At 38.2% G+C, this 25,500-nt stretch overlaps 1 protein-coding gene and 1 pseudogene across 2 annotated transcripts in view; both read left to right on the forward strand.

Annotated features, from left to right (window-relative positions):
- ARIH1 (ariadne RBR E3 ubiquitin protein ligase 1) overlaps positions 1-25,500 on the forward strand; it is a 120,460-nt gene that overhangs the window by 10,779 nt on the left and 84,181 nt on the right. The window contains exon 2 of one of the 2 annotated variants that reach the window (XM_076004535.1): positions 13,947-14,014. The exons of the other annotated variant lie outside the window; for it this stretch is intronic. Within the exon in view, the coding sequence (XP_075860650.1) occupies positions 13,947-14,014 (68 nt within the window). The remainder of the gene's footprint in view (positions 1-13,946; positions 14,015-25,500) is intronic. 2 annotated transcript variants of the gene reach the window in all.
- Positions 12,357-12,476, forward strand: LOC142871795 (uncharacterized; annotated as a pseudogene).

The following is a 25,500-nucleotide window of genomic DNA, read 5'->3' on the forward strand; positions in this document are numbered from 1 at the left end:
TTTGTATTTTTCATACTTTTGTTCCTACTGGTCCCTTATGCTATCCTTTCTCTTCTTAACTGCCAGTGTATTCCTATTTAGAACCTGCTCAAATATTACCTCATTTCTTACCAGGTCCTTTTCCTCTCCCTTTTCAATGCTTATCTATCTTTGATAGTGTTTCATATGGGTATTTGGTGTAGCCTACTAGAAGTAGCTGGCTAGATAGATACGTTATCTATCTATCAAGATTGCTAGATATGATAGTTGTGAGAGTGAGAGCTGAAACTCCATCTTTATGTCCATAGAATATAGCATACTAACAGAGTCTCTGATGGCAGAACCTCAGTAAATACTTGCTGAAGTTTGCCCTTGCCTGGTAAGTGCTGCCTTGTTTTCCTTATCTGTGAACCAGAGAGATCCAGACAGGATTTTCATCTGGCACTGAGAAATTATTTTGTAATTTCTAGATAATGTCAAATTGGTAGTGTAAGAAGATGGCAAGAAAAATAATGTTTAAATTCTAGGATGCGCTTTTTTCTTTTTTTTTTTTTGAGACAGAGTCTTGATTTGTTGCCCGGGCTAGAGTGAGTATCGTGGCATCAGCCTAGCTCACAGCAGCCTCAAACTCCTGGGCTCAAGCAGTCCTGCTGGCTCAGCCTCCCCAGTAGCTGGGACTACAGGCATGCGCCACCATGCCCGCCTAATTTTTTCTATATAAATTAGTTGGCCAATTAATTTCTTTCTATTTATAGTAGAGACGGGATCTCACTCTTGCTCAGGCTGGTCTCAAACTCCTGACCTTGAGCAATCCGCCCTCCTCGGCCTCCCAGACTGCTAGGATTACAGGCGTGAGCCACCGCGCCAGGCCTGAGGATGAGCTTTATAAGGTCCCTGAATATATAGCAGCCCTTTTGGATGAAACTGTTATTTGCGTGTAGTTTCCTGGCACTTTATGTGAACTGACATAGTGATGTTAAGACAATGGAATCAGTGCAGTAGTACTTAAAGTATGGTCCATAAGAGCAAAACATTTGATAATAATTCTAAGACATTATTTGCCTTTTATTTATTTTGAGACAGAGTCTCACTCTGTTGCCCTGGCTAGAGTGCTGTGGGGTCAGCCTAGCTCATGGCAATCTCAAACTCCTGGGCTCAAGTGATCCTTCTGCCTCAGCCTCCTAAGTAGCTGGGACTGTGACATTTGTACTGATGATGCAGAGCAGTGGGTATGTAAACCACAGGCACTTTTTAGCACACATCAAATTAGTGGCACCAAACTATACTAGTGGTTGTTGTATTCTTCACTGCTGTGCACTCATAGTAGTAAAAAATGTTAGTTTCACTTATTGTCCTAAATGAAGCAGTAAAAATTTTAGTTTCATTATATTTTATCCATTAGTACACATCTTAATTGCTTGTGTGACAAAATGGAAGGTATGCATAAAGCCCTTTTTGCATACTGAAATATGGTAGTTATCTCAAAAAAACATTTGTGTATACTTTTTGACTTTTGAGCTAAACATTCTTGGAACATCATTTTTACCTGAATGAGTGATGAGCTATGATTATTTAGACTTTTAGGCAAACATACGGCATTTTTTTTTTTTTTTTTTTTTGAGACAGAGTCTCACTCTGTTTCCTAGGCTAGAGTGCCATGGCATCAGCCTAGCTCACAGCAACCTCAAACTCCTGCGCTCAAGTGATCCTTCTGCTTCAGCCTCCTGAGTATTTGGGACTATAGGCATGTACCCCCAGCTAATTTTTTTCTATATATTTTTTAGTTGGCCAATTAATTTCTTTCTGTTTTTTAGTGGAGACGGGGTCTTGCTCTTGCTCAGGCTGGTTTTGAACTCCTGACCTTGACTGATCTGCTAGGATTACAGGCGTGAGCCACCGCACCCGTCCGACAGTATTTCTTCAAATGAATGAAGTATACCTGTCATTGCAAGGAAAGTGGCTGGCAGTATTTTTTTTTTTATTTTTTTTTGAGACAAGGTCTTGCTCTGTCACCTCGCCTAGAGTACAGTGGCATCATTATAGCTTATTGCTCCTGGGCTCAAGTGATCCTCCTGCCTCAACCTCCCTAGTAACTGGGACTGTAGGTATATGCCACCACACCTGGCTGATTTTTCTATTAATATTTTTTGTAGAGATGGGATCTCATGCTCTTGCTCAGGCTGATTTTGAACTCCTAGCCTTAAGCAATACTTCCAGCCTCCTAAAGTGCTAGGATTACAGGTGTGAGCCACCATACACAGCCACGTTGGCAGTATTTGTTCCCAGTAACAAATTTGAGTTTTCAAGTGAAAATTAGAATTTTGGAAACTTATCTGCCATTGTGAGACTGACAGTTTCCTAGTACTTAAAAACTGTTCTGATGAAATACTGTATAGTAAAATATATATCATTGGGAAGATCTGCATAACATCATGGAACAATTATTTCCAAATGACCAATGCATGATGTTTTACAATCATGCATTGGTAAAAGATCTATATAAAGTAGAAGATAAACCATTGTTTTTTTGTTTTTTTTTTTTGAGACAAGAGTCTCACTTTGTTGCCCAGGCTAGGGTGAGTACCGTGGCGTCAGGCTAGCTCACAGCAATCTCAAACTCCTGGGCTCAAGCAATCCTGCTCAGCCTCTCGAGTAGCTGGGACTACAGGCATGCACCACCATGCCCAGCTAATTTTTTCTGTATATATATTAGTTGGGCAATTAATTTCTCTCCATTTATAGTAGAGATGGAGTCTCGCTCTTGCTCAGGCTGGTTTCAAACTCCTGACCTCAAGCAATCTGCCCACCTCGGCCTCCTAGAGTGCTAGGATTACAGGTGTGAGCCACTGCGCCCGGGTTTTAATATAACAAGAATATGAGCAGTCCTTTGATATGGTTTCAGATTCCATGTTGCACCTAGCCTTTAAGAAACTGTGACTTAGGCCGGGCGCGGTGGCTCACGCCTGTACTCCCAGCACTCTGGGAGGCCGAGACGGGTGGATTGCTCGAGGTCAGGAGTTCGAAACCAGCCTGAGCAAGAGCGAGACCCCGTCTCTACTATAAATAGAAAGAAATTAATTGGCCAACTAATATATATAGAAAAAACTAGCCGGGCATGGTGGCACATGCCTGTAGTCCCAGCTACTCGGGAGGCTGAGGCAGGAGGATTGCTTGAGCTCAGGAGTGTGAGGTTGCTGTGAGCTAGGCTGACGCCACGGCACTCACTCTAGCCTGGGCAACAAAGCGAGATTCTGTCTCAAAACAAACAAACAAAAAAAAAAAAAAACTGTGACTTTTGGAGTTTTGGTACAGTGTCAAAGAATATCCATAATTATCTGAAAAGGCTATCAAAGTACTCCTCCCTTTTTCAACTGCATAACTTTGTAAAGCTACATTTTCCTTATATTCCTCAAAACAACATACCCAAGAGATTGAATGTAGAGTCAACTACAAGAATCCAGCTTTTTTCTGTTAAGCCAGATTTTAAAGACTTGCAAACATATAAAAATATATTTTCCCTCACTTTTTTGTTTTAGAACATGATTATTTTTCATAAACATTTTATTTGTATTAACATAATGGGATTTATTTTCAGTGGATTAAATATTGTAAAAACTTGTCAGTTTTAGAATCAAACATGATAAAGATTGGTAGTTGTAACTCACATAAACAAAACTCTTTGGCATCCTGAATATTTTTTTTTAATGAAAAGTGTTTCTGAGTCCAAACAGGTTGAGAACTGCTGCTCTTATATTCTGAAATATTTTTTTTTAAAATTTAAGAATATTATGGAGGTATAAATGCTTTGGCCACATAAATCTGAAATCTTAATCATTAGGAAATGTGATGTAGGCTTACAAAAAGGAGCTAGGGCTGTAGGAGCGTAGTATGAATTATCGGTTATAAATTAAAAATTAGGAAGAGATATGTACTGAACAGAAACATTCATATATAAGTTATATTAGATACTGTGTGTGGGGGGGTTAGTAACAGAAATATTAGACTCTGTGTTTAAGAAATAAAATCTAGAAAATGTCACTGTTAAGATGTGACTATTTACCCATGGAAGAACTTTTAAAAAAATGTGACTAGTTAGGGAAAGATGGTTGGGAAGGGCATGGGATGCTTAATTTTTTTCAAGGACTTACCAGATACTACCTGATATATTTTATTTATAAATTTGTTTATGTTCCGACATTGACATTAAAATGAAAGCTCTGTGAGAGCAAGGTCTTTGTTTTATTGATTGTGGTAGTCCCAGTGCCCAGGTAGTACCTGGAACATAGTGGGTACTTAGTAAACCTTTTGTTGGTAAACATTCTTCTTTTACTACCATATTTTTAATCTTTTTTTTTTGAAGAAAGCAGCCCTAGTTCTTATTTTTACTACCTTTTTTTTTTTTTAGACAGAGTCTCACTTTGTTGCCCAGGCTAGAGTGAGTGCCGTGGCATCAGACTAGCTCACAGCAACCTCAAACTCCTGGGCTCAAGCAATCCTTCTGCCTCAGCCTCCCGAGTAGCTGGGACTACAGGCATGCCCACATAATTTTTTTTTTTTTTGAGACAGAGTCTCACTTTGTTGCCTAGGCTAGAGTGAGTGCCATGGCGTCAGCCTAGCTCACAGCAACCTCAAACTCCTGGCTCAAGCAATCCTTCTGCCTCAGCCTCCTAAGTAGCTGGGACTACAGGCATGTGCCACCATGCCCGGCTAATTTTTTCTATATATATTAGTTGGCCAATTAATTTCTTTCTATTTATAGTAGAGACGGGGTCTCACTCTTGCTCAGGCTGGTTTCAAACTCCTGACCTTGAGCGATCCGCCCTCCTCAGCCTCCCAGAGTGCTAGGATTACAGGCGTGAGCCAACACGCTTCACTACCATTTTTGAAGAATATTTTTTGCAACATATATAATTCTGAGTTGGAAGTTGTTTTCTTTCAGTACCTTAAAGATTCTGTTATTTTCTGGCTTCCATTGTTTCTAATGAAAAAAAAATCAATATTAAAAAGCTTCTATATGTGGTACAAATGTTTTTAAAGCTCTTCAGTATACAATAATCACTTTGTTTAATTCACAGTTCATATAATTTCATAAAATCTTTTTTTTTTTTTTTAAAGATACAGAGCGTTGCTCTGTCACCCAGGCTGGAGTGCAGTGCCGGGATCACAGCTCAGTTTAACCTCAAATTCCTGGGTTAAAATGATCCTCCCATCTCAGCCTCCCAAGTCTCTGGGATTACAGGTGTAAGCCACCATGCCCAGCCTCACAAAACTCATGTACCCTACAATCTAGGACTAGAGGCTAATCCTATCTATATTACTGTATGACTTTAGGCTAAATCAATCTCTAGGCTGAATCTGCTCTTGCAGAGGTTTTGTTTTTTTTTTTGAGACAGAGTCTTACTCTGTTGACCCAGCTAGAGTGCCCTGCGGTAGCTCACTGCAACCTCCAACTCCTGGGCTCAAGCGATCCTTCTGCCTCAGTTTTGTGAGTAGTTGGGACTACAGGCATGCGCCACCATGCCTGGCTATTTTTTTCTATATATTTTTAGATGGCAAATTAATTTCTATCTATTTTTAGTAGAAACGGGTCTCGTTCTTGCTCAGGCTGGTTTCAAACTGCTGACCTTGAGTGATCTGCCCACCTCAGCCTCCCAGAGTGCTAGGAGGCGTGAGCCACCGTGCCTGGTCTATTGCAGAGGTTTGGACTTATGTTTTCCAGTAATAAAATTCAGGTAGTGACAAAGGATAATGAGTGTGATTGCTTCAAGGTAGGAAGTTAAAAGACCAAAGCTTCCTTTCTGTCTTATCAAATGTCACTGTCTATCTTGTACTTGATCCTCTTGGATTTTACTCTCCTTCAAACAGCTATACATCTTTCCAGCACCATGTTCTGCCAGATCTGTATTCTACCTTTACTTTCCTATTCTTCCTCCAGTATGTGTGGTTGGCAGTAGGTATACAAAGATAAGCAGAAAATATTCCCTTTCTTTCCAGGGCTCATAGTCTAGGAAGGGTAGACTGACCTGTAAATAACTGCTTGATAATAAAGGCAATAACTTAGAACTTACCATACCTCCCCTTATCCATATGTAGACTGATCTCTTCCTGTTTCTGGATTTGCCCTGGGCTGGCTTCCAAAGTTGAGAATTTCAGTGTGTTGCAGTTATCTAGAAATTCTACACCCTACCAGTTTGTCTTTTGAAATGTTATTTTCACAAGATATTAACCCTGGTTGTGGTTTACTTTTTGTTGTATGTTGACCCCTCTTTGTGTCTGGGTTAAGGAAAGCCTTACCTTCCAAAGCGATCAGTTAGTTTTTAGGAAAAAAGGAAAATATTGTCCTTTGTGTATAAGTGGAATCTGTTAGAAGCTACTAGAAATTTATTAGAAGGCTTCCTTTGGAAAACATCAGAAAAAAAAAACATGAAAAGGGTGATATTTTTGGAAAATGGGGCCTTTGCAGCCTTGTGAGTATAGTATGTAGAGTCACCACACAGTTTTCAGGTAATGGTGAAATGTCTCATTTTCTTACAGGTTAGTTGTCTTACTCAGTTTATGACAGTGTTAAAAATGTTCATATTTGGTCTAAATCTGTGACCCAAGGAAGTATATCAAATCTTTACCATTCATGATAAGTAGGAGTGGGAGTGTATGTAGGAAGAAATAGGAAGTGGCACTTCTTCATTATCATTCCTGACATAGTGTAATAATGACATTCCCTATGAGATTTTCTCTATACCTTTATAAGATTATTTTCCTTGCTTCAAATGGTTTTCCTCCCTATAAACTCATTCATACTTCAAGACCCACTTTAAATGTTGTTTCTTTGAATCCTTCCCCATGAATGGGTCTCAGAATTTTGTATACACTTTTATTTTTTTTAAAGTATATATTATTATTTATTCTCCCAGCAGATAGACTCTGAAATCCTTGACAGTAGGACTAATGTATTATTTTGGTATTCCCATTCACCTACACAGTGTCTGGAACATCGCTGATAAACACTGAAAAATCAGATATGAATGAATTTTCATCATTTGTTAAAGTTTTCATCAATAATGATTTTATAATTGATAAAAATAAGTCCCTTTATTTTAATTTTTATTTTTTTCCTTCTCAACTGTTTTATTATTCTTTTTACTTAAGAAATTATATATAGGTGTACGTGTTTTAAATTAGCTGGATAGTTTGGAAGAATTTATTTACCTTCCAGTTCCTTAAAATAAATAAGAAAGTGATAGCGTAAGTCCATGAACTCAGAAATGCTACCACAAAACATATAAGCCTAAATTCTTCAAATATACATGAATCTAAGTCCCTTTAATATCCCCGTTTTTTTCTTTTCTGAATTGTTCCCATTTCTCTTCTGCTGACTGCATGGAATTAACTGTTCTCTCATTCTCTAACATGCTGTTTTTTGCTTTTCACCAGTTGTCTTAGGGAGTTTTAGTTATCACAACTGTTCTATGAAGTGGATGATATTTTATTTTATGGATAAGGAATTGAGGCTTAGAGGAATTAAGTAACCTGCCCAAATTTTCATAGCTGGTGTTAGAACTCAATATTTTATATCATTAAGTGTTTTATATCATTAAATATACTCAAATGTGTGTGAATGTTATTGTCTGTGTGCTAGGTATTTTCTGCCTCTTCAGAATTACCTTACCTTTCTCCATTCTGCTCTGTGGCCGAAAAGACTGACTCATGCAAACTGAGTTGGTGGGCTGTGACTTGTGACTTCTTGCTGTGGCCTGTGAATTCAAGTAAATAATAAAGAATAGAATAGAGTCAGAAGTCTACTGCACACCCTATTTAAGACTTCACAGCTTATGTATGTACCATCCTCAAGAAAATTTCAAGCCAAATGGCTATTACAGTATTTATTATTTTCTAGTCTAGTATAAGCATTTAAAAACAGAAAGTTTAATGTAAAATAATCCTGCTACAAAAGAATGCATATATATTATGTAAAAGTTATTCATCATTTACGTGTGAAGTTACAAACTGAGACCAGTGGTCCACAACCCCCAGCATTCTTCTGACAGAGGCATCAAGAGATTCTGGAAAAACAGCATTGTGACATTGTGGCTGCACTAGATCAGTGGTCCCCAACCCTTTTGACACCAGGGATTGGTTTCATGAAGAAAATTTTTCCATGGACCCGGGTTGGGGTAGGAGTGGGGTGTGGAGTTCAGGCACAGCCCATTTCCTAACAGGCCATGGACTGGTACCAGGCCATGGCCTGGGAGTTGGGGACTGCAGCACTAGATAACAAATGCTTGTTTTGAGGGGAGAGTAGTTGAGTTTATTTTGCTCAATAGTGAGAAAATAGTTCTTTAATGAAGTTCTCAGATGAGCTTATTACACATACCATTCCACCTAAAATGTTAGAAAATGTGTTTACTTTTTAATTTGCTGCTCATCACTTCAGCTCTTAACTAAGGGGAAAATTTATGGAGTGTGCCTCAGATTACTTATAATTTAATACGGGAATAATATTTCTTTGGAAAGAAAGTATGTACATAATTTTACTCAGCCGTTTGTTACTAATTTTTTTTTTTTTTTTTTGAGACAGAGTCTTGCTTTGTTGTCCAGGCTAGAGTGAGTGCTGTGGCATCAACCTAGCTCACAGCAAACTCCAACTCCTGGGCTCGAGCAATCCTTCTGCCTCAGCCTCCCGAGTAGCTGGGACTACAGGCATGCGCCACCATGCCTGGCTAATTTTTTATATATATATCAGTTGGCCAATTAATTTCTTTCTATTTATAGTAGAGACGGGGTCTTGCTCTTGCTCAGGCTGGTTTTGAATTCCTGACCTTGAGCAATCCACCCGCCTTGGCCTCCCAGAGAGCTAGGCTTACAGGCATGAGCCACTGCGCCCGGCCTGTTACTAAATTTTTAAATGCAATTATTCCATTTCATTGGCCCTAAAAATTTTGTATTTTTTCATAATCATCTCAACTCATTGCATTAATATAGTTATAGCTGGTTCCCCTGGATATGTGATAATGCCTGAAGCTTGATATATAATGTTGCATTCTAAATGCACTGTAAAACCAAAGTGGTGAAAATAGGACTTTAAAGTTCACAAAAATACTCTCCCTTTGGAATGAAAGTATAATTATACTTATAAATATTAAGCAATGGTTGAAGTAAGGCTTGCCTAATCTTTGATTCATACCAGAGTCAACACAGTTTTGGATTCACATAAAGTCAGATTAACAAGATTGGAAGGGATCTTATTTTTTTTTTTTTCTTTTTAATTTTTTTTGAGACAGAGTCTCACTTTGTTGCCCAGGCTAGAGTGAGTGCCATGGTGTCAGCTCACAGCAAGCTCAAACTCCCAGGCTCAAGCAATCCTTCTGCCTCAGCCTCCTCAGTAGCTGGGACTACAGGCATGCGCCACCATGCCCGGCTAATTTTTTCTATATATATATATATTAGTTGGCCAATTCATTTCTTTTCTATTTTTATAGTAGAGATGGGGTCTCGCTCTTGCTCAGGCTGGTTTTGAACTCCTGACCTTGAGCAATCTGCTGCCTTGGCCTCCCAGAGTGCTAGGATTACAGCCGTGAGCCACCGCACCTGGCCTGGAAGGGATCTGTAAAGGTTATCTTAGCCAACCACTTACCAAGTACTACCATCCAGTTAAGTGGTCCTTGAGCCTATTCTTAAACCTATTCTGGGAATGAACCTTCACAGCCTCTTCTAGAAGTGACCACATTTCATACTTGAACAGCTCTGATTTAGAGTTCTTCCATATACTAATATTTCTTTCCCTGTAGATTTTTACCTGAATGTACCTGATTCTAACTCTTCCTTGTGATAGTATTTTTATAATTTTAAAGACTTCTTTAACATATTGGAGACCTACCAATTCACTAACCTATATCCACAGTAATACTTTTTTTTTTTTTTTTTGAGCAGAATCCAGAATATAGGCTTCTGCTTTACTTCTTACAGATTGTTGATTATTCTGCACTGGTGTGTTGGATTGAGACCTGTGCATGTCTGCCTAGGCAAAGTTATATAAAGTAGAATACTACAGCAGTACATGTGCGAACTGTTCAGTTAAATAAATGCCAGGCAAGGCTAAGACAGATCTATTTGTTCATACCCTAATTGCAGATACTGGCAGGTTTTTACAGTCACAAGTGAAGAAGTAACTCATCTTAATATTCCTGTATTGATAGTTTTGAGGTTTTGAGTTCTGCATATTTCCTCTGATCCAGCATTTATACAAATAAAAGCAGTTTAACTCTAGCCAGTGTTAACTAGTTAGCTCTGAATAAAATGTTTCCTACTACCTTTTTAAAGGTTCCATGTCAGTTTAAGGGAAAAATATTGACATTGCAGTGCAGAGTTTGTGAATCATACTTTTCTTTGTTCTAATGTAACCAAAACAAAATACAGAAATAAGTTGGGTGCTGAGGCAGTATGATTTAACTCTTCTCCATAACCTTAGATTTAAAAAGAGCTTTTCAAACAGACTTAGTGTGGTAAGATCAATTGTTGATAAACTCTTTTTATTCTTTTTTTTTTCTTTTGAGACAGAGTCTTGCTCTGTTGCCCAGGCTAGAGTGCCATGGTGTCAACCTCACTCACAACAGCCTCAAACTCCTGGGCTCAAGCAATTCTCCTGCCTCTGCCTCCCAAGTAGCTGGGACTATAGGCACATGCCATGAGCCCGGCTAATTTTCTATTTTTTAGTAGAGAGATGATCTTGCTCTTGCTCAGGCTGGTCTCGAACTCCTGTGCTCAGGTGATCCTCCCACCTTGGCCTCCCAGAGTGCAAGGATTACAGGTGTCAGCCACCACGCTGGGCCAATAAATTTTGTTAGAATTTAAAAAATTTTGTTTGTGTATATATTTTCTTGGTTCAAATTTAAAAAGTACAAATGATTTAAAAAACTAAAATATCTCTCTGCCTTAATACTTAGCTATGCATTTCTTTTTTTTTTTTTTTTTTGAGACAGAGTCTCACTTTGTTGCCCAGGCTAGAGTGAGTGCTGTGGCATCAACCTAGCTCACAGCAACCTCAAACTCTTGGGTTCAAGCAATCCAATCCTGTCTCAGCCTCCCCAGCAGCTGGAACTACAGCCATGCGCCACCATGCCCGGTTAATTTTTTCTCTCTATATATTAGTTGGCCAATTAATTTCTTTCTATTTATAGTAGAGACGGTGGTCTCGCTCTTGCTCAGGCTGGTTTCGAACTCCTGACCTCAAGCCATCTGCCCGCCTCGGCCTCCCAGAGTGCTAGGATTACAGGCGTGAGCCACCGTGCCCGGCCTTAGCTATGCATTTCTGAGGTTAATGGGTCCCCAAAACTAATGCTTCGGTTTAAGTGGGAATACTATGTAAGTTGAGTACTCTATTAATATTTTTACCAACTGATACCTCTTTAGCTGCTACACTGTGTTGGGGAATACAAATACTGGACAACTGTTTAAGGACGCATGTATAAGTAAATTACACAATGATACATTTAACATTAGAAGTACAGAGTTATAGAAGGAATATTTAATACTGTTTTCTGGGAAGAACTGTAGTGTTTGTTGGAAGCTGGGTTTTAAAAAATGAATAGTAGCTCACTGGACAGATGGGGTTGGAGATGGCATTCCATACAAAGGAGGTCATGGAATAGAAAGAGGTCTACTATGTTGAATGAACAATAAGGAACTGAATGTTGCTAAAATTACTGGGAAGTAGAGTGGTAGGAGCTGGGGCTAGATAGGTAGGCAGTGTGATCAGTTTATGAGAGGCTTTAGCATAGTGCTATTGATTGAAATGGACTTATCCCGTAGGGTTATGTGAAACAACTTTAAACTTTTAAATTATGTGTGATACCATTTATACAAAATGTCAAGAATAGGTAAATCTATAGAGGTAGAAAGTAGGTAAGTGGTTGTAAAAGGCTGGATTGGGGAAATGGGGAGTGACTGCTAATAGGTATGAGGGTTTTTGGGGGGGGTGATAAAATATGCTAAAATGAATGGCTGACACAATGATGTGTCATAACTCTGAATATAGTGAGAACCACTGAACCACTTTTAGAGTTAATTTTATGGTGTATGAATGATATCTAAATAAAGTTGTCATAGAAAAAAATATATTGTTTTCCCTATTTGTCCAATATGTCTTCTATAGCTTTTCTTCTTTTAGTCAAGGATCATGCATTGTATTTGGTTATCATATCCCTTTACCTGCTTCTGTTTTTGATGGGTTACAATAATAATACTGAGGAATGTATAGTTAGGTACCCTGGAAATAAAAGAGGAAACATTTTTCTTCAAATGTCCTTCAAGATGTAGCATGGATTTATTTTTATTTTAGTTGCATACAAAATAAAATATTCAATTAAATTAAGATTGCTCTTGTGTTGTATGAAAGGAGAGAAGGTTAGCACTCCCCTTGACAAGGATGGAAGAGGCTCTTGGGCCAGTACAACAGGCATATGGCAAATTAAGATTTCTCTTACATGAATGTAAGCTTTTGGTGAAAATAGATCAGACAAAGGCATTTGGAGTAATGTCTAATTTTAAAAAATTTCTCTGTCAAAGTACAATATTTAATGCTGGCTTAAGCTAGAGTTTTGAGGTATTAGGTTTGTTTGATTTTAAAAATGGCTTTTGGGCCAGGTGCAATGGCTTACACCTGCAAGCCTACTACTATGGGAGGCCAAGATAGGAGGATCCCTTGAAGCCAAATTGGGGACCACCCTGGGTAACATAGCAAGACCCCATCCCAGAAAAAATAAAAAAATTAGGGCGTGGTGGCACACGCCTGTAGTCCCAGCATTTAAGGAGGCTAAGGCGGGAGGATCACCTGAGCCCGGGAGTTTGGGGCTGCAACGAGCTATGATTACATCACTGCACTCCGGCCTGGGTGACAGGGAGAGATCCTCTCTCTGTTACAAAAAAAAGAAATTAAGAATTTTAAAAATTTAAAATACATCTATAAGAAGCTTCTTAGAGTGTGAATACTAGTTTGAATAGATTTGAAGTTACAGGAGAACTCTACGTAGCTTTTAAAAATAATGTTGGTAGTTTTGTGTATAAATGTCTTAGTCCAGCTTGGTAATTGGCCTAAATTACGCTATTATATATTGTTTTGAGCCCCCAAAGTTATCTTACCTAGATGTGGTACTAGCAGCCATTTTTATATAGAAAGATAGGAATGTAGAATGTCAAAATGCTAAAATATGAGTTTTATTCAATGATTCCAAGTATACTCTAATCACACAGACCTTAGTGTTATAGTGAAAATTTTCTACTTGTAATAATTGCCACTTTAATTTTTATGTAGACAGCCTTCTGTGGATGTGATAGTTTCTTTTGTATCAAAGAGCAGACTCTTTCTGATGAACTGTGTGACATGGTTTCAAAAGTGTCTGGTATGTCTGTAACTTTCAGTGGTATTAACACATTAACTGCCATTTGATTTGTATTTAACTCACGCTAGTTTTGACCCTGGGACTGTGTGAAGCATATGTAACTCACACCTCGTTTCACCTTGGGAGCCTGGAGAATTATTTTTCAAGTTGCATGTAACTCACACACAGAAAACAATTAAAAAATAAATTTTTCATTAAATTAGAGAGGAGTGTTTTGGAAGTTTTTATTTTATTTTCGTAATAAAACACTGGCCCCAAGAAAAAAAAATTTTTTCTAGTGCGGCATTCAATGTGTTAAAAATAATGATAATGATTGCTTTATTTTGCCTGTTTTGGTGGTACCATTTTTACTTGTAAGAAGGAAATAATATGTAGTCAAGAATAGTTTATTTGGGTATGTGCATGGGATATTTGCAAACATCAAGTTGAGGTATTTTATGATAGAATATAGGTAGATGTGTTTTCTTCTGATTTCCCCCACCCCTTTATATACCTTGATTTTAATTTTTATCAAGTCTGTCTTTCTGGCCTTTGCCGCTGTGGCCCATTGATCTGTCCATCTGTCTGTTACAGTGCATATTGGGTACTTCCAGAAGTATGAATTCAGTGATGCAAAGGACAGGCGGGCTGCAGCAGCAAAGGTAGGACAGAATCATTCCAAAGACAAGTCATTAAAGGACCATTAAAAATACCTACTCACACATACACATACATTGGCAGCAAATACCAGATTATTTAAGGGTGCACTGTTTATCCTGTAAATCTTTATGGGAAAGACTATTCTGACATGACAACTTTGACATAAAGGGCACAGTTTTATTATTATTTTTAAAACAAGAAGGCTGCTTGGCACTTAGGTAACAAAGTAAATGGCATTTGCCACTATATTTTAAATGCTGAATAATAGAAGAGATGATTAAATGGAGGATATTAATGGTATTAGCTTGATTCATGTACCTGGTTGGTTTTCAGAACCTATGGTGATGAAGGATCCTATTTTGTAAACTGTGGGAGGAGAAGCAGGAAAGATGAATCTGTCTATGTGTGTATATGTTAATATTTATATTCCTGATGTGCAATATTTTGATGAAAACCAACTAAATGTTGTAGTTCTCTCTTTTGTTTTTGGAGACAGAGTCTCACTTTGTTGCTCAGGCTAGAGTGTAGCTCAGGCTAGAGTGCAGGCTATGGTGGCATCATCATAGCTCACTGCAACCTCGAACTTGCAGACTCAAGTGATTCTCCTGCCTCAGCCTCCCAATTAGCTGGGTCTACAGGTGCATGTCACTGAACTGGCTAAATTTTCTATTTTTAGTAGAGATGGGTTCTTGCTTTTGCTCAGGCTGGTCTCAAACTCCTGAGCTTGAGTCATCCTCCCACCTCGTTCTCCCAGAGTTCTAGGATTACAGGCTTGAACCACTGCATGTGCCCCTAGTTCTTTAGTTAACTTCTATAAAGAAACCTAAGGATTTCTATTTAAATATTAATATTTGTATCCATTTACTTGCTAAATGATAGCAGTCATAATAACAATTATTGGCTTTTTTTTTTTTTTAATACTGGGGTAGGGTGGGGGAGAAGTAGCATTTTTATACTGAATCCTAAAACCTAAATTTTAGGTAGGTTTTAAAAACTTAGGCAATACAGTGTAAACACATGAAAAAGAAATGTAAAGCTTAAAACATTAAGTGTTAGGTTGCTTGTATCATTCTAGTATTGGCTATAAAATGAGGTACTATAGGGATGGCTGAATGATGCAGATATTTACATCATTTTCTTTGCTGTTATATTTTAAAAGAAAGCGGCTGTGTTTTTCTGAATAGGTTAATAAAGTACTTCTCAAGGCTACCCAAATGAAAAGGCAGATAAAATTTATATTTGATATTCAGTGAAGATTGCTAGGCTTTCAAGATGACCGTAAAACCCAAGATCTTAAGTATCCACAGTCTAAATTCTGGCTCAAAAGGTTGACATTAATAGTTAATACTTTCATAAACTCCATATACTACATTGAGATCTAGTCTACTGTTTCTTGAGTGTAGAAGTGAAGTTTCATGGTATACTCTACCAGGGGTATTTTGAATCAGTAATGTTAAAACAAGATTTTGTTAAAAGATGACTTTTTTTGGTCTTGGAAACCTTTCAGGTTAACTTTTTTTGCTTTCATATTTGGTATTTAGCATCTTCTTCCAAATGTATTTTAGGTATTTCATGGTCTGCTAAATAGATCATAAATCATTTTTTACCTTTTATGGTTTGGCAGTATTAAAATGAATATTATTCATGAATCAGTTTCTTGAAAATCTAGCAGTACAACTCAATATAAAGCAAAGTAGTTCTGAATTTTAGAGACCTGGGTTCTAATCCTGATTCTGCCACTATTTTTGTTTGTTTGTTTGAGACAATTGCCCTCTGCTGCCCAGGTTGGTGTGTGCAGTGGCACGATCATAGCTCACTGCAGCCTCAAACTCCTGAACTCAGATGATCCTCCTGCCTCAGCCTCAAAATAGCTAGGACTACAGGTGTGCCTGGTTAATTTTTTTTTTAAGGTTTTTTTTTTTTTTATAGAGATGGGAGTCTCACTATGTTGCCCAGGCTGGTGTCTTCACCCATGGGCTCAAGCCTCAGCCTCCCAAAGCGCTGGGATTATAAGCATGAGCCACCATACCTGGTCGTGACTGCCACTAATGACTTTTCAAAAGTAATTTCTGCTTCTCAATTTTCTGTTTAAAGTACACATGTTGGTGTCAACTTAAAAAAAATGTGGTTAATCTGTCTTTATGGAAAGGGATTCTTAACCCTCTTAGTGCAGCAGGCCGAAAGGTGTGAACTTTTTGACTAGACCTAAATAATTGCTCAGAAAGTTTTGATTTTTTAATATAGTGCTTTCTTATGTCAAACTTTAATGTGCAACTGAAATGCTTTATTTTAGAAGAAAAATGATGAGTCATTTGTGTTCTTTCTCACTTTCTGTTCCAAGTCCACTTCGTTCTTCCAGTTGCTAATTTTTTTCTTCAACAGTATACTGGATTTAACAATTGATAGGTATTTTCTAATATGACCATATCAGTTTATCATTTTCCCTATTATTGGACATTTAGTTCATTTGGTATTGTGTGTCGTCTTCCTCTTTCTTTTCTTGCAATTTTTATAAGTGAGGCTGAATGTTTTCAAAAAGGTTATATGGGCCTGGTGCAGTGGCTCACGCCTATAATCCTAGCACTCTGGGAGGCCAAGGTGTCAGGGTCATTTGAGGTCAGGAGTTGGAGACCAGCCTGAGCAAAAGCGAGACCCGGTCTCTACTAAAAATAGAAAGAAATTAGCTGGACAACTATATATATATATAAAAATATATAAATAAATAAAATTAGCCAGGCGTGGTGGTGCATGCCTGTAGTCTCAGTCAACTTGGGAAGCTGAGGCAGAAGGATTGCTTAAGCCCAGGAGTTTGAGGTTGCTGTGAGCTAGGATGATGCCACGGCACTCTAGCTCGGGCAATAGAGTGAGACTCTGTCTCCAAAAAAAAAGGTTATATGAGTTTATCTCTACACCAGCAGTGTGTGAACTATTAATATCATTTTCTCTACAATCTTGGTGCCAGCTATTAAGAATCTTCAAAATTTCATTAATCTGATAAAGAAAATATTACTTGCCTATTTTAATTTATATTTCTCTGAATTGCCTTTTCATATCCTTTGCACCTTAACGAGTTCTTAATGTTTGATTGTCATTGTAGCTATTATTTTCCACTCTGTTATTTGAAAGGAAAAAAAGTAATACATACACAGGGTACAAATGAAAAAGAGTTACTATATCATTTATAGCTTTCCTGTATCTCTCTGTTCCATCACTTTTTTTTTTTTTTTTTTTTTTTTTTTTTTTTTTTGAGACAGAGTCTCACTTTGTTGTCCAGGCTAGAGTGAGTGCCGTGGCGTCAGCCTAGCTCATAGCAACCTCAAACTCCTGGGCTCAAGCGATCCTCCTGCCTCAGCCTCCCGAGTAGCTGGGACTACAGGCATGCGCCACCATGCCCGGCTAATTTTTTTTATATATATATATCAGTTGGCCAATTAATTTCTTTCTATTTATAGTAGAGACGGGGTCTCGCTCTTGATCAGGCTGGTTTTGAACTCCTGACCTTGAGCAATCCGCCCGCCTCGGCCTCCCAAGAGCTAGGATTACAGGCGTGAGCCACAGCGCCCGGCCTCATCACTTTTTGATATTATCTCTTTCCTCTTCCTTTCTTCCTCCATCTTTGAGAATCCCACTTTATAAAAAGCTAGGTAGGCCGGGTGCGGTGGCTCACGCCTGTAATACTAGCACTCTGGGAGGCTGAGGCGGGTGGATCGCTTGAGCTCAGGATTGGAGACCAGCCTGAGCAAGAGCAAGAACCCGTCTCTACTAAAAATAGAAGGAAATTAATTGGCCAACTAAAAATATATAGAAAAAACTAGCCGGGCATGGTGGCACATGCCTGTAGTCCCAGCTTCTCGGCAGGCTGAGGCAGAAGGATTGCTTGAGCCCAGGAGTTTGAGGTTGCTGTGAGCTAGACTGATGCTACAGCATTCTAGCCCGGGCAACACAGTGAAACTCTGTCTCGGGCTGGGGGGGGGGGGAGGCTAGCTCTACTTTGATGTTATCAAAATCTTTTTGTCTTGTGATCATAACCAAATCTTATTAATTTGCTCATAGCTTGATTTTTTTTAAAGCGACACCATTGAATGTTTGTTTTTATGGTTTATAAATATCATTTAGTGACATTCCAAGTAGTGTGTTATGATCATTACCTCTTGTTTTTAACAGGCCTAATGTCAAATGCTCTGGATCTTCCTAAGAACACTACTCTGTATCAAGGTCGTTTGGATTTATTTACACTTCTCTTGGGGCCCTTCATTTTGCTCTTCTAATCAGGGTGGCTTTCCCTCTAAGCCTTTTATATATAGCTCTCAACTGGACTTTGCTTTGCTGTTCTCCTATGTTGGAGCCTCTGATTCTTAGATTTGTGTCTTTTTCTTGATTCCTTTCAACTGAGAGAGTTGGTGACGTTTTAAAGCTTTGGGGAATTAACTTCTTTACAGCTTTGGTAATTTTCTTCCCTTGCCTCTTCCCTTGCCTGGAATTCCTGTTAGTTGAATGTTAAAACCAACAGATATAACTAAAATTATAATAAATTATGTGAGCAAGATTGAGAGGTTCATGTGCTATATCCTCGTCTTTCACATCGAGAAGGTGATAGATAATACCTAAAGTGGAAAAATAATAACTCTTTGAGCATAAGCATATTAATAGGATAAAAGTAAATACTAGAAGGATCAGCTAAAAGAGTTTAAAATGGTTACTGGTTACCTCAGGACTGGAAATTAGTAGTGACTGAGGCATGGCAAAGAAGACTGTTAAACCTTTAAAACTATGTACATATATTAAATAAAATAATTTAAAACAGCGATTTAGTTTAATTCCAGAGGTCTACATTTGGTGATACCGTTGTTCTTTAAAATCCCTTTAGCAAATATATGTAGACATGTTCTTAGTCAAAGAATTCATTATAAACCTCAAGAAGGGAGGTAGATTCTAGTTGTATATGCCATATCTTCCTTTGTCATGATTCTTAATCATTCTTCTGTATATTTTGAGAATAATTGGCAAGAGAATGTTTACATGGCCCATTATTGCTTGGTGGTAAAACTTTCGTTAAAGGATATAGGAGTATCTTTGTGTCTAATTCAGGATCATTTTGATTTATGACTATTTTGTGAGCTTTAAAGAAATCTACAGTGGCTTTTTAAAAAAATAGGGCTTTTCTTAGAAAACAGTTTGTAAGAGACAAATTTACTTAAATAAAACCCACATACCTTTTTTTAAAAACAAAATAAGTAAACACTGTGATTTTCAAATCTTACGTTTATGTTAGGAACAAAATTTTATGTACTATGTGTACATATGTATAGTATGAATAGGTAAGTAGTCAGTGAATTGCTAATCAGAATCCAATCCATAAGAATACTACTCAGCCATCGGAAAGAGTGAAATGTTTTTTTTAGCAACTTGGATGAAACTGGAGGCCATTATTCTAAGTGAAGTGACCTAGGAACAAAAATCCAAATACTGCATGTTCTCACTTATAAGTGGGAGCTAAGCAGTGGATATGCATGATCATACAGAGTGACTTAATGGATGTTGGAGACTCAGACAGGGAGGGAGAGGGGGGTGTAAAATGAAAAATTACCTATTGGATACAATGCACACTATTCAGGTGATGGGAATATTAAAACGCTAGACTTCTCTACTATGTGCTTCACCCATGTAACAAAAAAAAAATATGCCCTCTAAATCTATTTAGATAAAAAAAATAAATATGGGTTGAGAAAGTACTGGTTCAGGTACTGTTCCAATTGGTTATTAAATAGTAGTTGGGCATGTATATGAAATCTTTTTTTAAGTGGATCAGTTGCCTCCAGAGGAAGAGGTAACTATTAAATATATACAACACTTCTTAATGTTATTCGGTTCACTTTACCGAACTAATTTAATTTTTGTATGCCTTTTGTAGGTAATTTGAAGATGACTAGTGGTTGTGTTAGTTGAAGAAGTGGAAGTACATTACAGTTACTCAAATGTTTTGCTTGTGTGTTTGGTGGAACATTTTCAGTGTGTGTCACAGTAGCTACATGGAATGCTGATACTTGGGGCTTGACAGTTGGAATCTAGAGGTGAGAATGTGAATAGATAACTGAAAGATTACAAAATAATTTTAATTATCTCACAACCCCAAATCACCACAAAAATGATAAAGTAGCACGTGGTGGTCTGTATTTTTGGTTTTGATTATCTCCATTGTGCCAAGGCAGTTTGGAATTAGTTACTTTGTTCTAATTACTTTTAGTTCTTATCCTTTTTATCTATAGGGCTTTTTCCCTCAAGGAATAGCCAGTTAAGAGATTGTGACCCAAGAAAATCTTGCCTGAATGGGGTCTCAGGTAATGGTAAAGGTTTAAAATTAGGATTATGGGCCAGGGGTGATTGCTCACGCCTGTAGTCTTAGTACTTTGGGAGGCTGAGGCAGGAGTATTGCTTGAGCCCAGGAGTTGGAGGTTACAGTGAGCTGTGATCATGCTACTGTACTCTAGCCTGGGCGACAAGGCAAGACCTTAATCTCAAAATAATAAGTAAATAACACTGGGGTTATGTATGTTGGAGGAGTCTTGGCTCTATGCTAAGGCATAAAATGCAATTTAAAGTCTTGAGTTGGTGTTTCTTTTTTTTTTTTTTTTTGAGACAGAGTCTCACTTTGTTGCCTGGGCTAGAGTACCATGGCGTCAGCCTAGCTCACAGCAACCTCAAACTCCTGGGCTCAAGCAATCCTCCTACCTCAGCCTCCCGAGTAGCTGGGACTACAGGCATATACCACCATGCCTGGCTAGTTTTTTCTTTTTTTTTTTTTTTTTTTTTTTTTTTTTTTTTTTTTTGAGACAGAGTCTCACTTTTTTGTCCAGGCTAGAGTGAGTGCCGTGGCGTCAGCCTAGCTCACAGCAACCTCAAACTCCTAGGCTCGAGCGATCCTTCTGCCTCAGCCTCCCGAGTAGCTGGGACTACAGGCATGAGCCACCATGCCCGGCTAATTTTTTATATATATATCAGTTGGCCAATTAATTTCTTTCTATTTATAGTAGAGACGGGGTCTCGCTCTTGCTCAGGCTGGTTTTGAACTCCTGACCTTGAGCAATCCGCCCGCCTCGGCCTCCCAAGAGCTAGGATTACAGGCGTGAGCCACCGCGCCCGGCCTAGTTTTTTCTATATATGTTTAGTTGACCAATTAATTTCTTTTTATTTTCAGTAGAGACGGGTCTCACTCTTGCTCAGGCTGGTTTAGAACTCCTGATCTTAAGCGAGCCACCGTGCCTGGCCAAGTTTGTGTTTCTGATGTAAAATAGAAGCATATTAACTTACCTATTGTTTCTATTGTTTAAACACTGATTAAACTCTTGATCAAGTTTTCTAGAGGTGAAATCTTTGAGTCTTCAAATTGGGATGACATAGAAGAAAGTAATTGCAAGGACAGGTGAAGAACAGCAAAGCTAAGGAGGGTCTTTGATTAGGTGCATTCATTAAGAAGTTTTGGTACATCAGGATTATATCTGTAAATCAATTGCATACCTCAGCAAAATTTCATATTAAGTGTCATGGATTTATAGCATCGCAGACAGTTAATCAAAACTAGCCAGTGTCAAATTTAGTTTCAAATAATCTTTTTTTTTTTTTTTTTTTAGACAGAGTCTCGCTTTGTTGCCCAGGCTAGAGTGAGTGCCGTGGCGTCAGCCTAGCTCACAGCAACCTCAAACTCCTGGGCTCAAGCAATCCTCCTGCCTCAGCCTCCCGAGTAGCTGGGACTACAGGCATGTGCCACCATGCCTGGCTAATTTTTTGTATATATTTTTAGTTGGCCAATTAATTTCTTTCCATTTATAGTAGAGACGGGGTCTCGCTCTTGCTCAGGCTGGTTTTGAACTCCTGACCTCGAGCAATCCGCCCACCTCGGCCTCCCAGAGTGCTAGGATTACAGGCGTGAGCCACCACGCCCGGCCCAGTTTCAAATAATCTTTAAGAGTAGTGAGTGAAAATATGAAATTCTTGCTGAAGTAATCTTCTGGGAAACATCTTGGGGTGGTGAGATCTCTGAAGAACAATTACTTTCAGCGTTTCCCCCTTCTTTTGCCTTTCTTTTCCTAAGGTTAACTTAGAAGTAAATATTCAACACTGGTAAGTTTGTTGGTTAGTATATAGTTGTAAATTCTTTTAAAATACATGTTACCTTAAAGCCATCTGGAGATTCTCTAAATTGTGTCTCTCAACCCTCCCAAGTGCTTCTCTTTACTGCTAGGCTGGGAAGCTTTAAACTTTATTTTTCAAACTATTTTGCATGTAGGGTTCTGGGTGTGGAATAGTTGATGGCAGTTAGATATATATGTGTGAGCGATTTGAAGGAGTTTATCTTCCATTTTGTGGTCCGGGTCATGAAAATGTGAGGTGGTTATGCAGTAGCAGAAAAGCAACATTGCATTATCTATTCTCCAGATTCCTGAGTTATCAAGACATTTTTGTGGCAAAGGCAGCAGCTAGACTTGTTTCATTGTGCACATCCCCTAGCTTTATGTGTATCTAGAAGCATTTGTGGCAGTGGAGACTTCCTGATTACAGCTTTTTAATCCTTGGATTATAGTTTTCTACCATATGTTCTTGAATTTAGTAGTGCCATTGGTGGTTTGAGGAGAGGGAGGGAGGAGAGCTGCTTGTGATTTCAGTTCTGGGAGTAACTCTGGAGACATATTCTTATAACCCGAGTCCTCCTCCAGCCCTTCTGATAATTAAGCACCTATTCCTTTTACCTTCCCCTTTCCTCAAAATATATAGTAGTTTCTATTCCCTCCACCAGATTCTGATAAAAGTCAAGAGCATCCTTTGGTGACAAGATACTATTCCATTTTTTATTTTTTATTTTTTTTGGGGAACAGAGTCTCACTCTGTTGCCTGGGCTAGAGTGCCATGGCGTCAGCCAAGCTCACAGCAACCTCAAACTCCTGGGCTCAAGCAATCCTCCTGCCTCAGCCTCCTGAGTAGCTGGGACTACAGGCATGCACCACCGTGCCTGGCTAATTTATTTATTTATATATATATATATATATATTTTTTTTTAGTTGTCCAGCTAATTTCTTTCTATTTTTTTAGTAGAGACGGGGTCTCGCTCTTGCTCAGGCTGGTCTCGAACTCCTGACCTTGAGCGATCACCCGCCTCGGCCTCCCAGAGACTATTCCATTTTTAGAAGATATTGTTTGAACTTCAGAGATATAAAGAAGTTATTTTATGGTATGTCACTAAGCATTAATTATATTGTAGTCCTTTAGTGACTCTTAAGTAAAAAGAGTATACCTTTATATACCTTTACAGGTATATAAAGGGAAGGAAAATTATACTTGAATTATACACAATAATTTTTTAGAAGGAAATCAAGTATTTAATGAAATCTAAGGATAATTTGGAAATGAAACTTTTTACAGTTGCAATGTAACCAACTCTCAGAATGTTACTTCCTCTAGCTTGTATCTGTGCTTCTCAAATTTTAATATGGATACAAATGATCTCAGGAACTTGAGGGTCTGGTTGAAATGAAGATTCAGTAAATATAGGTTGGGACCTAGGATTCTGCATTTATAATAGACTCACAGGTGATTGTGATTTTATGAACCACACATTGAGTAGCAAGGCTATACTGTTTATAGTTATTATAAAGTAGTATTTTAAATTTCTATTTTATGGTTATGAAGTTTAAAAGCCCCACCTTTTTACCCCATACCCAAACCAGTCCCCAGGGATGATAACATCCACGGACAGCTTTAATATAGCTCCTGAACTTTCTCCTTGGACATCAATATGTCATAGAAATATGTTTTCTTTTTTTTTTTTTTTTTTAGAGACAGGGTCTGACTGTGCTCAGGCAGTGTTCAGGCTGGTGTCGAACCCCTGAAACAACAGCTATCCGCCCATCTCGGCCTCCCAGAAAGCTAGGACGACAGGCGTGAGCCACCACGCCCGGCCAGAAATATGTTTTCTTAAAAAAAATACAAATGGAATATTGTACACTGCTCAATAGCTTGCTTTTTTTTTTTTTTTTTTTGTTTCCACTTAGTGGTATCTCATGGGTATCCTTTCCTTGTCAGTACAGGCAGATCTGTTTTATTTTTTATGGCTGCATACTATTTCAAGTATGGATACAGCATAATTTATAGGTGGTCTCCTCTTGAAAGAATGTGGAAATGGATAGATGCTTTTCCAAATGTGGATGTGAAAATTCTTATTCTTCTACAGTGTGTATTTGTGATGGGTGGGTTCCTAGAAGTGGAATTTCTAGCTCCTACTTTATGTGTATTTGAACTTTGATCACTTCTTCCCAACTACCCTCACAAAAGGTTTGACCAAAGTTGCTGTCTCACTAACATGTTATGTATGACTCAGTTTCCATACCTTTATCATTAGATAGTATCAGTTTTTAAGATCTTAGTTGTTGTGACAGATTTAAAGGACTCATTGTATTAAGGAGGCCGAATAGTTTCTTGTGTTTTTCAGCTGACTGTAGTCTGAATTCATAACCTGTCCATTTTTATTGAATTATTTGCCTTTTATGGCCATGTATATTTGCTTATTTACCTTTTGTTATAGATGTTACAAATATTTCTTAGTATATAGATGTTTTTGTACTCTGTGGCTTTTGGGTTTCTTTCTTTCTTTTTTTTTTTTGAGACAGAGTCTCACTCTGTTGCCCTGGCTCGAGTGCCATGGCGTCAGCCTAGCTCACAGCAACCTCAAACTCCTGGGCTCAAGTGATCCTCCTGCCTCAGCCTCCCAGGTAGCTGGGACTACAGGCATGTGCCACCATGCCCGGCTAATTTTTTCTATATATATTTTTTGTTGGCCAATTAATTTCTTTGTATTTTTAGTAGAGATGGGTTCTCACTCTTGCTCAGGCTGGTCTCAAACTCCTGAGCTCAAGCAATCCTCCCACCTTGGCCTCCCAGAGTGCTAGGATTATAGGCGTGAGCCACCAAGCCTGGCCTTGGGTTTCTAATACTGTTTATGAAGGCCTTACAAAACAATAGTCGTTAAATTGTGGGTCTAACAGCTCACTTGAGCTTGTTAGATTAAATTAAACAATATAAAAAGGTGAGCCTATTACGTAGGAAAATCTTCAAACTGAATTGACATGAATTTCTAACCTATTATCTATTTCAGATAAAATTCTGAGATTAATAAAAAGCTAGGTTTTGGAGACCTTCTTTGTATGTTAATTTGGGTAAAAAAAATTTTTTTCCTGTTTCCTCTTCTATAAGACCTGTTAATGTATTACTTAGCTTTCTCATAAAATAAGAAATTTGTCTATTGAGATTTTTTAAAAAAGCACTTGCCTCCCACTCTATTAAACATAGGAACGTCATTCAACAACTTGGTTGTGATTCTGTCTGGAATAGTGCCACACTCTTGAATGTGGGCCTGCGTGCAGATATGGTGCGTCTAGAATTGTGGTTCTCCACGTTGACTGCTTATTGGAATTGCCTGGGAGCTTTTGAAAAACAGTAA

This window comes from Microcebus murinus, chromosome 6, assembly GCF_040939455.1.
Source record: "Microcebus murinus isolate Inina chromosome 6, M.murinus_Inina_mat1.0, whole genome shotgun sequence".
Classification (NCBI taxonomy): domain Eukaryota; kingdom Metazoa; phylum Chordata; class Mammalia; order Primates; family Cheirogaleidae; genus Microcebus; species Microcebus murinus.